Source organism: Oryctolagus cuniculus, chromosome 16 (genome assembly GCF_964237555.1).
Source record: "Oryctolagus cuniculus chromosome 16, mOryCun1.1, whole genome shotgun sequence".
NCBI classification, from domain to species: Eukaryota; Metazoa; Chordata; class Mammalia; order Lagomorpha; family Leporidae; genus Oryctolagus; species Oryctolagus cuniculus.
Genome location: NC_091447.1, coordinates 19,732,238 through 19,746,454, shown reverse-complemented (window position 1 = coordinate 19,746,454; position 14,217 = coordinate 19,732,238). Strand labels below are relative to the sequence as shown.

Genomic DNA, 14,217 nt, shown 5'->3' with positions numbered 1-14,217 from the left:
CCGACTCTACTGCTATCGTAGAGCCGGTCTGTCACCTTGTGAGCTGGAAGACACACGTGCTGGGCCACAGGAGGAAATGCCGGGGGTGAAGAAACAGCCCCCGTGGCTGATGGCCATGGTCAGACTGAGAAACTCTGCAGGGACAGCATTACCACCCGTGTCTTCATTCAAACACTCACATGAAAAACCTCAACAACTCCTTTATTAGATATAACACTGGAGATATATACATGGTTCGCGAGGGGGATCCTGTTTCCCTATGCTTCTCACCAGAGGGTAAGTGAAATCCATCCTCAGACAAAGTGCTATATTCAGAATGCATGTATCAAAAAATGCACCTGTTGGATCATCAGCTGCTGCTGTTGTGCCTTGTTTCTTAGGCACCTGGACCAGTGCTACTGGAGAACACACATTTGTCAGGTAAAAAATTCGACTGCACCTGGCAGTGGGGACTAGAAGGTAACAGCTTCTTAGCAAAATGCTGGTGTCGGGGAAGCTATTAAATTCAGCCGAGGGCTTAAGCAGTCAACATCAGGGTTTCAATGTTCACAAGACTGGCGTCTTGATTGGAGGAGTCTCTTCACCTGTAAGTGAGGCGCAAACATGACCCTTGACCCTGCGTGCACTCCGATGGCTCAATCACGGGACTTGGGGCAGGGTGGTGGGCGCAGTGTGGTGCCGGAGTCGGGGATAATGACATTATTTCAGCTCTTGTTTTCATCCAAAGGGGCAGACAGCCTTGGTACATAGGTAAAACCCAGTCAAATACACTTGACAACCAAGCACTCTATTTTGAAATTTAAATAAAGCTAAGATTTTCTTCTGGCCTAGAGGGAAGGTTCATTAAAATCAATTAGTCGGTACAAACCTCCAGAGAATACGGACTTTTTTTTAAAGAAGGTTTAAAGAATAAGGTGCACACAATTACCTTTCTCGGGGTCCCCCCCCGCCGTGACTGTCAGGGTCGCACCTAGACAGGTGGCCCCAAGCCCAGGTCCCTGAGAGCTAGCTCCCAGCTGGGCACGAGGTGTAATTAACAGCTGGGTGTGTGTGCGTGTGTGTGCGTGTGTGTGTGTCTCGGGCGCGCCGCGTCCACGGGCAGCCGGGCTCCCGACAGCCTGCACATATGACAGCCCGAGCCCCGCAGGCCGGCGCGGCACAGTCGGCGGCGGGCGCTGCCAGGTGAGGCCGCGGCCCGGGCGGAGGTCGGGGCCGCACAGCTGTGGCCGCGCGCCCGGCTCCCTCCTCCCAGCGGCCGCGGCCTCTCCCCTCCCCCCGCCGCTCCCGACGCCGCCGCCGCCGCCGCCGCCGCTCCCCTCCGCCTCCCGGTGGCTCGGCGCTCTCCTGCCATCGCTCTCGCCCCCTCTCCCTCCGTCCCGTCCTCTCCGCTCCCCTCTGCCCGCCTCTCTCCCCCTCCCCCAGCCCCTCCTCTCCTCACCCCACCCGGCCTCCTCCCTCCCTCAGCCCGCCCGCCCGGCGCTCGCAGAGCCGACACCAGGGGGGCTCTCGATGTAGCACCATGACAGGCATCGCCGCCGCCTCCTTCTTCTCCAATACCTGCCGCTTCGGGGGCTGCGGACTCCACTTCCCCACCCTGGCCGACCTCATCGAGCACATCGAGGACAACCACATCGGTAAATGGCTCGGGGGTGGGCGGGGGTGCCGGGCGCGCGGAAACTCCTGCCCGGGGCGAGAAGCCCCAGAATGGCCAGGGCTGGCCGGGAGGGGGGAGGCGGCGGCGGTGGCGGTGGCGGTGGTAGCGGCGGCGGCGGCGGGGCGGGGAAGGGGTGTGCGAGTCCTGGGGCGGGGGCGGCGGGATGCGGAGGCGCGGGTGGGGGAGGGGGCGGGCGCCCTGAGGTGCCGCGGGCGGGCCGGAGACCCGGCGGGGCGTGCGCGAGGGCTGCCGCGGGGTGCGCGGCGGCGGGGATGCGGCGGCGGCGGCGGCGGCGGCGGGGCCGGGCGCCGGGGAGGGCGCGCGGGGCGCGGCGGGCGGGCGGGCGGCCGGCGCGGGGCTGGGGCGCCGAGTTAGTTGGCCCGGGGGGCGGGCGCTGCACGCCGCCTGCCGCTTCCGCCCCGGCTCGAGCTGTCAGGGCTCGGCGGCGGCTGCAGCGGCCGGGAGGTGGGAGCGGGGCGGGGGGGGGGGGGCGGGGGTGGCTCCACCGCGGCAGCCATTCCGCTTCCTCCTCCCACCGCCGCCGCCACTGCGTCCTGTCAGCGCCGGTTGCTAGGTGTGGTGTTGCGGGCGGGGGGCGGACCGGGCGCTCGTCCTCGCCTCGGGGCGGCCGCAGAGCTGTGCCGGCCGGGTCCCGAGTCGCGGGGCCGCAGGGCGCCCACCCCTGCCCTGGCCTGGCGCGGACGCCGGGGCGCTGCGGGCTGAGGTTCCGGGTGTGCCCGCGGGCCGCGCCCAGCGCCGCGGGGCCGGGTCGCCGCGGAGGCCCCTGCGGCTGCGTTCGCTGGAGAGCGGCCCCCTCCCCGGGGCCGGCCAACGGGCTTTTCGATGCGCCCCGGCTCTGCGGTTTGCCCTTCCCATGGCGCTAGGCCCGAGGTGCGCCGGCTGCGCCCGGGGATCGGCGGCGGCCTGCGCGGCGCCCCGGACGCGGGGGACGCGTGGTGGGGGCGCCCCGCCGGGCGGCTGCTCGCCCTGCACGCCCGGGACCCCGGGGCCTTCCAACAAGTCCTCGAACACCTTGACACGTTTCTGTCCCGAGCCGCTGCGAAGGGAGATGGGTTGGGTTGGTGTGGCCCTGGCGTTCCTGCCACCTGCGAAGGTGTGGCCAGCGCCTGGGAGTTGTCCTGCGAGGCCCGGAAGGTGAAGGGGCCACAGAGGTGCCTCGTGGGGCTGTCAAATCCCGAGGACCGGTGATGGCCCCCAGACGTCCAAATGAACGCCATAGATTCATGCATGTGGATGCAGCTCACGTTTCTACAAAGTTGAGCGGGTAAATCACGACCACTGTGTATTTATGCACGAATAAAAGGAGGCAGAGTCCCAGGTTCCATAGCTTAGTATAATGCTGTCTGTGCACAGAGTGGGTGCCTAATAAACGTTGAATGCGATTAGGTGGGCCATCAGCAATAGGAAATATGTCTGTAAAGATGGTTCTTCGAGAGAGAATTCTGATGAGTAATTGTCCAGGCGTTGAAACTTTCAAAGTTTAAAGCAGGGCCCTGTAATTGTTCTTCTATCTCTGTAAGGTGTGACGGTGGGGGTAGGCAGGTTCTGGTAGTCTTAGAAGCAGTTTAATGGAGAAACAAATTTGCTGATTCATATCATGATTGAATAGTCATAACTGAAAGGGCTTGTACGGATAAATCGTTTTCACGATGCCTGGTTTAAAATAAAGCCAAAACTCCAGTAAAATGCAGAGTTCCAGTAGAAATTTTATGAGTTCAAGCCTTCCCCTATACCTAGTAATAAAATAATAAGTATAAATAAATATATATTAAATAAATGTACCTGAAAAGTATAAACAAACATCTCCTAGGTTGGAGAAAGCTGTCATAGCATATCCATTCATTCTCACTAACAGTTATTTCAGGATAAACTATAGTTTATGTAAGTTGAGTAATAATTTTACCTCATTGACTGCCTGGTTGGACTAGCTGGTTAAAAGAAAATAGAAATTAGATTTATTAACATATTTCAAAAACAGTTATCCTTCTTAAGGATTTAGTTCATCATCAGTTAGATGATTTAAAACCAAAAAGAGGTTTTTTTTTTAAGTTTGCAGACATTGTCTTTTTATTGTGCAATTTTTAAGAGGGTTAAGGGTTCCGTAAATTTTCTAAAACTCGGCTTTTAAGTACTAGTATCTCACTCCCAAAGGGCTAGTGTTTTTCTTTTAATAGAGAAAACATTGGGAAACTTAAATTTATAATGATAGCTGTGGCTTAGGAGAACTGTATGATAGGGTTATCAAAGACTACACCTCCAAATAGTTTGAATCAGCAAACTTTATGACGAGTGAATGTTCCAATGAACAAACACTTGACATTCCCGGGATGAAGAGGCTCACCTGAACTGCCGCACACCCGGGCAGGGAAGCGGTCCCTTCCTGTCTGAGGCAGCCCTGCCTGCAGAACGCACGGAGGAGCTGCAGGAACTGGGAGCCTGCAGGCCCCAGGCAGGCGGGAAGGCTCAGGAGCAGGGAAGGCTGGTGGCTGGTATGGATGTGCAAGTCATCAGAAGTTTAAAAAATTGAAAAAGTTATTTCTCTGCCAAAAGGAAGAAAAGAAAAAAAGAGAAATGAACAGAAAGAGATAAAAACACATCCTGATTAGGAGGTAGTGTTGTGAGTTTGATGAAGAGGTATGAGTGAAAGAGCCTTCAGTCAAAGTTCTGTGCATACACAATGGTACTGCAAACATAGAAAAATGGAATTGAATGCATGAGTTTATTTTGGTGCAAAATTTTTTTGGAGTCCATGCATTGTTTTTCTGTAAGGTGCATTTTCCACATAATATGGAAGCAAGTTGTTTTGCACCAAAATAAACTCATACTTTTGATTCCATTTTCCATGAACTTTTGAAGTATCCTCATATTGTTGGATGGCAATATTTCCTGTAATTCAGTCTGTACATTTTTGCAGCTAACTGAACAGTTATTATTATTTTTTCCTTTTAAAAGGAAAGATAGAATTACAGAGAGAGAGAGAGAGAGAGAGAGGAGAGACAGAGAGATCCTCTATCTGCTGGTTCACTCCCAAAAGGGCCGTAACAACTGGGGCTAGGCCAGGCCAAAGCCTGGAGCTAAGAACTTTTTCTGGGTCTCCTATGTGGGTACAAGGGCCCAAGGACTTGGGCCATCCTCCACTCTTTCCCAGGCTCATCAGCAGGGAGCTGATTAGAAGTGGAACACCCAGGACTGGAACCGGCACCCATGCAGGCCACAACCCAACCTGCTGCAACACAATGCCAGCCCTTGGATGGTTAGTTTTATTGATTTACTTACTGATTTCATGCATCGTAGCAAGTGGCTACATTAAAAATGTTAACTATTTCAAAAAATGGAGGCTGGCATTGTGGTATAGTGGATTGAACCACCACCTGTGACACCAGCATCCCATATGGGTGCCACTTCCAGTTCTGGCTGCTCCACCTCCAACCTAGCTCCCTACCAGTGGCCTGGGAAAGCAGCAGAGGATGACCCAAGTGCTTGGGCCCCTTCTGCACCTGTGGGAGACCCAGAAGAAGCTCCTGGCTCCTGGCTCCTGGCTCCTGGCTCCTGTCTCCTGGCTCCTGGCTCTGGCCCAGTCCCAGTTGTTGTGGCCATCTGGGGAGTGAACCAGTGGGTGGAAGATATTCTCTCTCTCGCGCTCTCTCTCTGTGGCTCTGCCTTTCAGGTAAATAAATAAAAAAGGTTAATGAAAAGTCTGTCAAGAGATGTGTGTTATCTTTGCCTTTGATTTATTCAAAGATCGTGTTTCTTAGCACCCATGAGAATGTTAGCAGTGTGCTTAGGGCACAGTACTACCATATGGGCCTTTTTGGGTTATTACCGTGCAACCCCTGCTTGACATCCTTAAACAGTGATGAAATGAAGGGTTTGGGGAATGTGCTGTGTTTTTTTCTTGACAGATTTTTCAAGGCCTGTCGTTTTTATTATAGCTATATTGTGTTTAATTCAGATTAATTAAGTGCATCAAGTTGTCTCGGTCTCTTATAATACATACTTAGCTCTTGTTTTTAACCATTTTCCTCTTCCTATAAGGAACAAGGATTTGGGACTTCAGATTCAAGGGAAGTGTGATCTTCCCCATCCTCTTTTTAGCTCCTTACCCTCCTCTGAGAAGGAAGTGTGCCATGTTCCTGTTTGCCTCTGTGCACTTCACTGCTGGTTCAGTACTGGCCTCCTGTCTCAGTGGACAAGCCAAGCACCCAGCTGAGGCCCTGCCCTGCTCCCGGCCTAAACTTCATAGAATTCCCCTGCTTCTCTGTGACTTTGCGATCACTTCATTCACAGCCCTGGTGCTGGTTCCCGGAAACAGGAAAAGCCGACGTGAGTTTGTTTGCTTCTGATCGTTAGTAGGTACTTGAGTTTGTAGAAGCACTCTTGGCATGGACATCCATAGGTGAGGTTACACTGTTGACTGTGACTTTTAGAACACCGAGCACATTACATTTAGCACTGAAGGTCACGCCTTAGACCCATGAAATTCCTGGCCAGGCCTTGTATCCTGATGCTGGGAAATTGCTGGGCATTTGGTCTCAGAGAGACAGCTGTCGAGTCGTTCATACCTGTCATGATTACTGGGGACATTCGCAAAAGGACCTCTGCACTTTCAATGTGCTCATGTGTTCGTGCGTGCCGAGCACCTGCTGTGTGCCAGGCTCAGTCCCAGGCACTTGATATTTTTTTGGTGAAGGAAATACAGCACCAAGCATTTGAGGATCTGACATTCTACAGGAAACTGACATAAAGGTACAGTGTCTTTTGAAAGGGGATTAGCGGTACAGCAAAGTTAGAGCACAGTCAAGAGGGTTGGGAGGAAGAGGTGCTGGAATGTTAAATAGGTGTTCAGGATGGACTTCACGAGAAGCTGATGTGAGAGCCAAGACGTTCAGAGGGGTGGGAGAATTAACCGTGAGCATTTCTGGGCAGCTGTGAGGGCCAAGCCAGGGGAGCAGACAGGGCAGAGGCCCCAGGGCCCGAGTGTACCTGCTGACCCCGTTCAGTAATTCTTGCGAGGGGACTGAAGCAGCAGTTCATCTAGAGCCTTCCCCATGTGGTAGAGGCCTCAGCTTTGCTGTCCATGCAGATTTCCTACAAGGGCCTGGTAGGGGTGTGGAGTCTCATTTTCCAAGAGTGGTTTGCATTCGTTCTGACCCTGAATGCCAGCACTTTTCTTGTGGTTAGTTTTGTTGATTTTCTCATCTCTAAAACCTAGGTAGTAAGTTATGGCACTTCATTTCATGTGGTGGGTTTATAAACAATCTGGTTATTAAAGGTCGAAGTTTCTGGAAAGATGAATGAAAGTAAGGTCAAATTTGGCTCCAATGCTGGTTTAGCAAATCTTTGCATTATCTTCTCAAAGATGCATCACAGTGTAGTAAATACACTTACAGTCGTACACCACACAATGACGTTTTGATCAATGACAGACTGCTACAAGACAGTGGTTTCGGGGTCAGTGTGTGGCATTAAGCTACTGCCTGCAATGCTAGCATCTCTTATGGGTACCAATTTGAGTTTCAGGTGCTCTGCTTCTAATCCAGCTCCCTACTAATGCACCTGAGAAAGCAGTAGAAGATGGCCCAAGTACTTGGGCTCCTGCACCCGCATGGGGAACCCGAATGAAGCTTCTGGCTCCTGGATTTGGCTTGGCCCAACCCCAGGCCATTGCAGCCACTTGGGGAGTGAATCAGTGGATGGAAGAGCTCTTCTCTGTATTTCCCTCTCTATGTGTCAAATAAATAAAATAAATTAAAAAAAAAAGACAGTGGTCCCTTAAGATTATATTGGCTGATGACATTGTAGCTGTCTTTACGTCCTACAGTGTTCATGCTTCAACAATAAAATCCCTTAATAGTGAAGCGATGCGTGACTAAGGATGAGTTGTGCAGTATTTGGTAGGCCTTTATTCTTCCCACTTTAGAGATGAGCACACTGAGGCACAGGAAGTTTATGTAACTTGCCTCAGTGTCTGACTGGTGAGTATGGTCTGGAGATTGAATTCCAGAGAGGTGTGCAGAGCTGGGCCTGTGTCAGATTGCCAAAGAGGTGAGGAGCTTCACAGTCTCTCCTCCTCCTCTGCACACAGTTGGTCTATGTTTCTTCCTTGGAAACTAACCGAACTGTTGTGGGGGAGGGGTGGCAGTCAGCTGAGAAGCCATGTAGTGACCCACCGTGGTCGGGACTGAGCATCCGCTTCTGCTGCTGGTCAGCCATGTGGCCGTGGACAGCTTCTCCACCTCTGTAAAATGAGCATAATAACAGCCGTTCTCAGGGAGTGGCTAGTGAGGGTTAAGGGAGCTCTACAAAGTACTCATCTGCAACATGACATCATGCAACTCCCTGACACTGGTGTGTTTACTAAATAAGTATGTTTGTCATCCTGCTGTGACAATCTGGCAGATCATGACCAGCAGCTTCCAGCATGGCCTTTCCTTGTGGCCTGAACTTTTTTGGAAAAACTCAGGATTAGAGAGGTACGATGCCTTGAGCACGTGGGCACATTCCTCCAAGGCCCCTTTCCGCGGGAAGAAGGAGTGACTGAATGAGTAAATGAATGAATGAAAGGCTTGTTCCTGTCTGCTCTGCTCTGTCTGCACCCTGTGTACCTGTTCCTCCCTCCCATGGTTTCCAAAAAGGCCCCAGGTGCAGAGCCCAGGGAGGTTTAAATGCGTGCCCAGGCACACAGCATAGCAGCACGAGGGAACCCTCCACCCAAAACTTGGTGGCATTCTCCAGAATGGTGGCCTCAGTAGTTTCTCCTTTTTCCTACTTTTTACCTGCAAACAGTCACATCACCCTTTTATGGAACAGTTTGCAAAAACCCCTACTTCTTTTTCTTTGGTGTACTCCACCCCACCCCACCCCCTACCCTTTTTTGACATATGACTGAAATGTGCAGACAGACACCCAACTCTGCTTGCAACCAACTGGGTTGACAGATGCCTGCGTATTCTTCAGGAAATGGTTTCTGTTAGAGTTCACATTCTTTGGAGACGACTCCCATCTTGACAGTTCTAGAAACGCAGGTTGACGGCTGTTTTCAGAAAGCCCGATTCTCCCCATTGGTGATGGGGAGGAAGCCTTGAGGCTGGAGCGGGCTAGGGGCACTTGGAGAGAGAGGCTTCCCTGGGGCCCTTTGGAGGCCAGCATCTTTGTGTTGTAGCCTGAGGTCTGGGGGCGGGGCAGGGGGGCAATGCTACTGAGTCCCTTACGGCTCTTCCTTTTTCTAGTTTTTGCATCATGCCCCACATCTCCTTGTGTTTCTCTCTCCCCTCCATCCTTGCCCCTGCCTTCAGAACTTGACCTGTCCTGGGTACTGAAGAAATACATTTTGTCTCATGACAGGTAAATAGATTTGTTTTGTGCTGATGTGGTTAATGTGTTCAGTTGCAAATATTTATCTAGAATCTGAAAATCAGAAGCTGTGTCAGAAATTGATTATAATATGTGTGTTTTAAAAAATGCCTTTCATTTCATATGCTCCATCAGTTAAAGAAAATTCTATTTTTTCCATGCAATAAGCACTGGAATGTTGCAGTGGTTTTCACTTACTTTTTTTTTTTTTCATTTTTATTTGAAAGGCAGAGAGAAACAGAAATCTTCCATCCACTGGTTTACTCCCTAAATGCCTGCAACATCTAAGGTTGGACCAAGCCAAAGCCAGGAGACCAGAATTCCATCCAGGTCTCCTGCATGGGTGGCAAGGACCCAAGTACCTTGGGCATCGTTTGCTACCTCCCAGGATGTGCCTCAACAGGAAGCTGGATTGAAAGTGGAGTAGGGACTCTGATATGGGATGCAGGTGCCAAATGTAGGCCACTACTTTTTTTGGGGTGGGGAGGGGCTAAGCTGCAAGCAGGGCAACAGATGAATGGGCATTCACTTAAAAGATAACTCTCTTTCCTCTTTGGCAGGAGTCAGAGTGCCTTTTCTTGGGTCACTAACTATAGATAGTCTCCTGCTGGTCAGCCCTTGTCTGGCTTACCCATTGGCTCCTAAAGGCAGCCCTGTTCACTGCCTGCCAGGCTGCAGTAGTGACTGTCTCCTGAGGTGGAGCTCCTTGAAGGCCGGAGGTCTGGCTACCATATTATTAGCATCGAGAAATTCACTGCTGCTCTGGGGGTAAATGAGTATAGGCAGCTAACACAAATATGTGTACACACAGGATGCATCAATAGAAAATTGAAAACTTGTGCATGGATTCCCAAGTTTTTTTCACTGAAATAAACTTACTTTTTTGATTCTACTTTCCACAGTGTTGGCAGTACCTTTATATGTATATACTTTTAAATGACATATATGGTCATTCCCCTGTGTCTATGAAGGATATGTTCCTAGACCCCAAGTTGATACCAGAAACCTCACATAGTACCAATCATATAAATATAAAACTGTATACATATGAAAATGTTTATATAAACTTTATGTATATGTCTATATATATTTTTTCCATTATTACCAATTGGAATACATTTTTTTCTTTTTTTTATTTCTTTTTTTTATTTGACAGGCAGAGTTAGACAGTGAGAGAGACAGAAAGGAAGGTCTTTCTTCCATTAGTTCACCCCCCAAATGGCCACTATGGCCGGTACCCTGCACCAATCCGAAACCAGGAGCCAGGTGCTTCCCCCTCCCCCTGGTCTCCCATGCAGGTGCCAGGGCCCAAGCACCTGGGCAGTCCTCCACTGCCTTCCCGGGCCACAGCAGAGAGCTGGACTGGAAGAGGAGCAACCGGGACCAGAACCCAGTGCCCATATGGGATGCCGGCGCCGCAGGCAGAGGATTAACCAAGTGAGCCACGGCGCCGGCCCCACATTTTTTTCTATTCACATCTTCAACCTGTAAATTTAATGCCTTCTTCACCTTAAGTATTACACTTTTATACGATGTGGGCACAACTTTAGCAGTTGAGGTGCCACAGCAAAACTAGAATGAATCTTTTTTCTTGTTCACAATGTCATTGCCGGGAGATTTGTTCTCACTGTACCTCCTTAGCAACCTCAGCATACGTTTCCTCTTAAGGTTGTGGACTTTCATCTCTTCACTTAAAGGAAGTGCTCTGTAGCTACTCTGTGACACGTGCTTTGGGGCCATGGTGGAATAAAATAAGAGTGAGCTGAGTGCCAGCACTGTGATGCTGCAGCAGCCTGTGTGATGACTGAGAAGGCTTATAAATGGCTGCTGGGCAGGTAGCATATAAAGCATGGCTATGCCAAAGGGGTAAGTCACATACTTAGAGATGAGACAGCCTCAAATTTCATCTCAGTACTCAGAGCCATGCACAGTTTGAAACTTCTGAATAGTTTATTTCTGGAATTGTCCAGGTGAAGGGACTATAAAATGTATGTATACATGTGTTCCTATATCCTTATGTGTATTAGTGTGTAATACATGCATACATTTGTAGACATGTATTGTGCATGTGCTCTCTTGCTAAGATCGCCATGGACATTGAGGACTTCCACACACATCTTGACTATTTCTGGTATGCTGATACTTAAGACAATACTTAACTGTCTCCAGAGTTGAAATTTATTTGGACAGACCAGACACGTACACTGAGATAAATGATGAATCATGATAGAGACCATAGGAGCAAATTTATCCTGGCACTTGTGGGGAGCAATCCGGACTAGACTAAGTTACTCGAATTAGGACTTATTCTATGCATCTGCTCTCCCACAATATGGCGCTGGGAGAGAAGTAAACAGCTTCTGCACAGCTGCCTCCAGTTCAACTAATAAACTGTAAGACTTGCTCCTGATTGGAGGAGAGCAGCGTACTCGGCGTGTGGGCAGCCGAGTTGGGATTGGCGGAGGAGGACTATAAAGGAGGAGAGAGACGGCATGCATCAGGAACATCTATGGGGAACATCTAGGGGAACCCGTGCAGCCCCCGAGAAGAGCCGGCCGGCGGTGTGCCGCTCCCCTGCGGAAGTGGGGAATGTGGCCAGGGGGAACTGCCCTTCCACGGAGGTGGAAGGGATAGTAGCCAACCCGGGAAGAACCAGCAGCAAACCCGGGGAGGGCCGAGCAGACAGAAAGAACAGCGCAGGGTCCTGTGTTGCTCCTCCACGAAAACGGGGAGCGACATAATGGTGCCGTGACTCGGATAGGAAACGTGACTCGGATATGAAGCCTAGGCAGGACTCTGTGTCGTTCCTCCACGAAGAGGGGGAGCGACATAATGGTGCCGTGACTCGGATAGGAAACCTGACTCGGATATGAAGCCTAGGCAGGACTCTGTGTCGTTCCTCCACGAAGAGGGGGAGCGACATAATGGTGCCGTGACTCGGATAGGAAACCTAGGACGGATAGGAAACCTAGGACGGATAGCAAACTTAGGAGGGAAGAAACGGGAAGAACTGGGAAAATACCGGAGAGAGAGACTAGCAAACAGCCTAGGGAAAATATCGGAGGGAGAGACTAGCAAACAGCCTAGGGAAAAGCCGGACGAAAAGGGTGCCGGAGGAAGCTGTTGAAAGCCTAGGCATAGACTCAGATACGGACTACGGGGGGAAGCTGGGAGAAATCTCTAAGGTCGAAAGCGAAAGTGAAAGCTAGAACAAACAGACTCGGACGCGGACTGTGGGGAGAGGCCAGGAGAAATGAGGGAGGAATATCGTTGGAGGAAAGTTTGGGGAAACATACCGGGTAGAGAAAAATGTTAGGGAAATTGAAGCCGTGGGGGGCAGGCCAAGGCGGACACGAAAGCCACTTTGGGATTCTCAAGTTAGCCCGGGAATAGGGGGCGAAAAGTTGAAACCAGAAGCTGAAACGTGAGCCTGGTTGGGATCCGTCTGATTAGCCCGGGGAGCAAAGGACGGGAAGCCAAACTGTGGGGCGGAGACGTACGCTGGGTTGAATTCGCCAGGCTAGCCCGGGGAACTTAGATTGAATGCTAGTGGCGGACACGTAAGCTACGCTGTGTTACTCGCGGAAGCCGCCGCGTGCAGAGAGAGCACGGGGCGTGAATAGATAGGGAACGGGGCTGGCGTAGGCCGTGGTGCAGACGCGAAGGGCGTGGAGACCGCGGAGCGCGCGAAGCCAAGCCGCGCAAAGCCGGGAAGCTGCGCAGATGAAAGAGGCGCGGGCTGAAGCAGCTCAGCTGGGAAGCCGCCGAGAAGTAGCCCCGGGGCGGGCAGCGGGAAGCTGCGGGGATAAGAGAAACAGAAGTTTTAGAAGTAAAGTGAGAGAAATAGGAATGCTGGAAGATAGAAGTGGAATGGGAGAAATAGGAATGCCCGGAGATAGAGAAATAGAGAAATAGAAAGGCCTCCCCTCAACATGGCAACGAGAAAGTTTGGATTCGGTCTGCCTGATTAAGTGAGGCGATGAGCACGATGAGCACCTGCGGGCAGCTAGCAGCTTATGCGCCGCAGGTCACCGAAGACAGGCACGAATTAACATCAGTAAGGCTTCCCCACAATACAACCATTAGGAGGCTTGGATTCGGTCTGCCTAATTAAGGCGGTAAGCGCCAGCAAGCAGCTCGACCAGAGTATGAGCTGCAGGTCACCGAAGATAGGCACAAACCAACACTAATAAGTCTCCCCCACAATACGGCAATGAGAAGGCTTGGATTCGGTTTGCCTGATAGGTTTTGTAAACACCTGCAGGCAGTTCTAGCAGAGCAGAGCATGCGCTGCAGGGCACCGAACACAGGCACGCATCAGCGCCTAAAAACCTCCTCACAACATGGCGAAGAGAGGACCCGGATTCGGTTTGCCTGATGGATAGGACTTGTAAGAGCCTGTGGCAACTCTAGCAAGTAGAGCAGAGTGTGTGCCGCGGGACACCGAAGACAGGCGCGTATCAACGCTAAAAAATAAAAAGAAAGGGGGATCTGTGGGGAGCAATCCGGACTAGACTAAGTTACTCGAATTAGGACTTATTCTATGCATCTGCTCTCCCACAATATGGCGCTGGGAGAGAAGTAAACAGCTTCCGCACAGCTGCCTCCAGTTCAACTAATAAACTGTAGGACTTGCTCCTGATTGGAGGAGAGCAGCGTACTCGGCGTGTGGGCAGCCGAGTTGGGATTGGCGGAGGAGGACTATAAAGGAGGAGAGAGACGGCATGCATCAGGAACATCTATGGGGAACATCTAGGGGAACCCGTGCAGCCCCCGAGAAGAGCCGGCCGGCGGTGTGCCGCTCCCCTGCGGAAGTGGGGAATGTGGCCAGGGGGAACTGCCCTTCCACGGAGGTGGAAGGGATAGTAGCCAACCCGGGAAGAACCAGCAGCAAACCCGGGGAGGGCCGAGCAGACAGAAAGAACAGTGCAGGGTCCTGTGTTGCTCCTCCACGAAAACGGGGAGCGACAGCACTAACCAAACTCAAGCCCTAGGGCCCCTCCCCTGCACAACATGGATTTTGCCGCTTTTGAATCTCTCGCTGCCTCTGCCTTCTCCACAGCACCCAGCACTTTCCAAGCAACTCGTTCATGGGATAATATAACATCTGAAAAGGTAACCTTTTCCTTTTGCCCCTGTGACTTCCCTTCTGTCCCGTTTCTCCTTGGGTTTGATGACATTGGCGCTGA

The 14,217-nt window shown here is 51.4% G+C and overlaps 1 protein-coding gene across 2 annotated transcripts in view; it reads left to right on the top strand.

Moving 5' to 3' along the window:
• Positions 1-1,091: 1,091 nt before the first annotated feature.
• The window catches only part of JAZF1 (JAZF zinc finger 1), a 335,261-nt gene continuing 322,135 nt past the window's right edge, over positions 1,092-14,217 (top strand). Inside the window, exons 1-2 of one of the 2 annotated variants that reach the window (XM_070059687.1) lie at positions 1,092-1,634; positions 14,091-14,143. Coding sequence is in view for 1 of the 2 variants with exons in the window: in XM_051853259.2 (XP_051709219.1) it covers positions 1,520-1,634 (115 nt within the window). In the remaining variant the exon portion in view is untranslated. The remainder of the gene's footprint in view (positions 1,635-14,090; positions 14,144-14,217) is intronic. The other variant, XM_051853259.2, reaches the window with a different exon arrangement.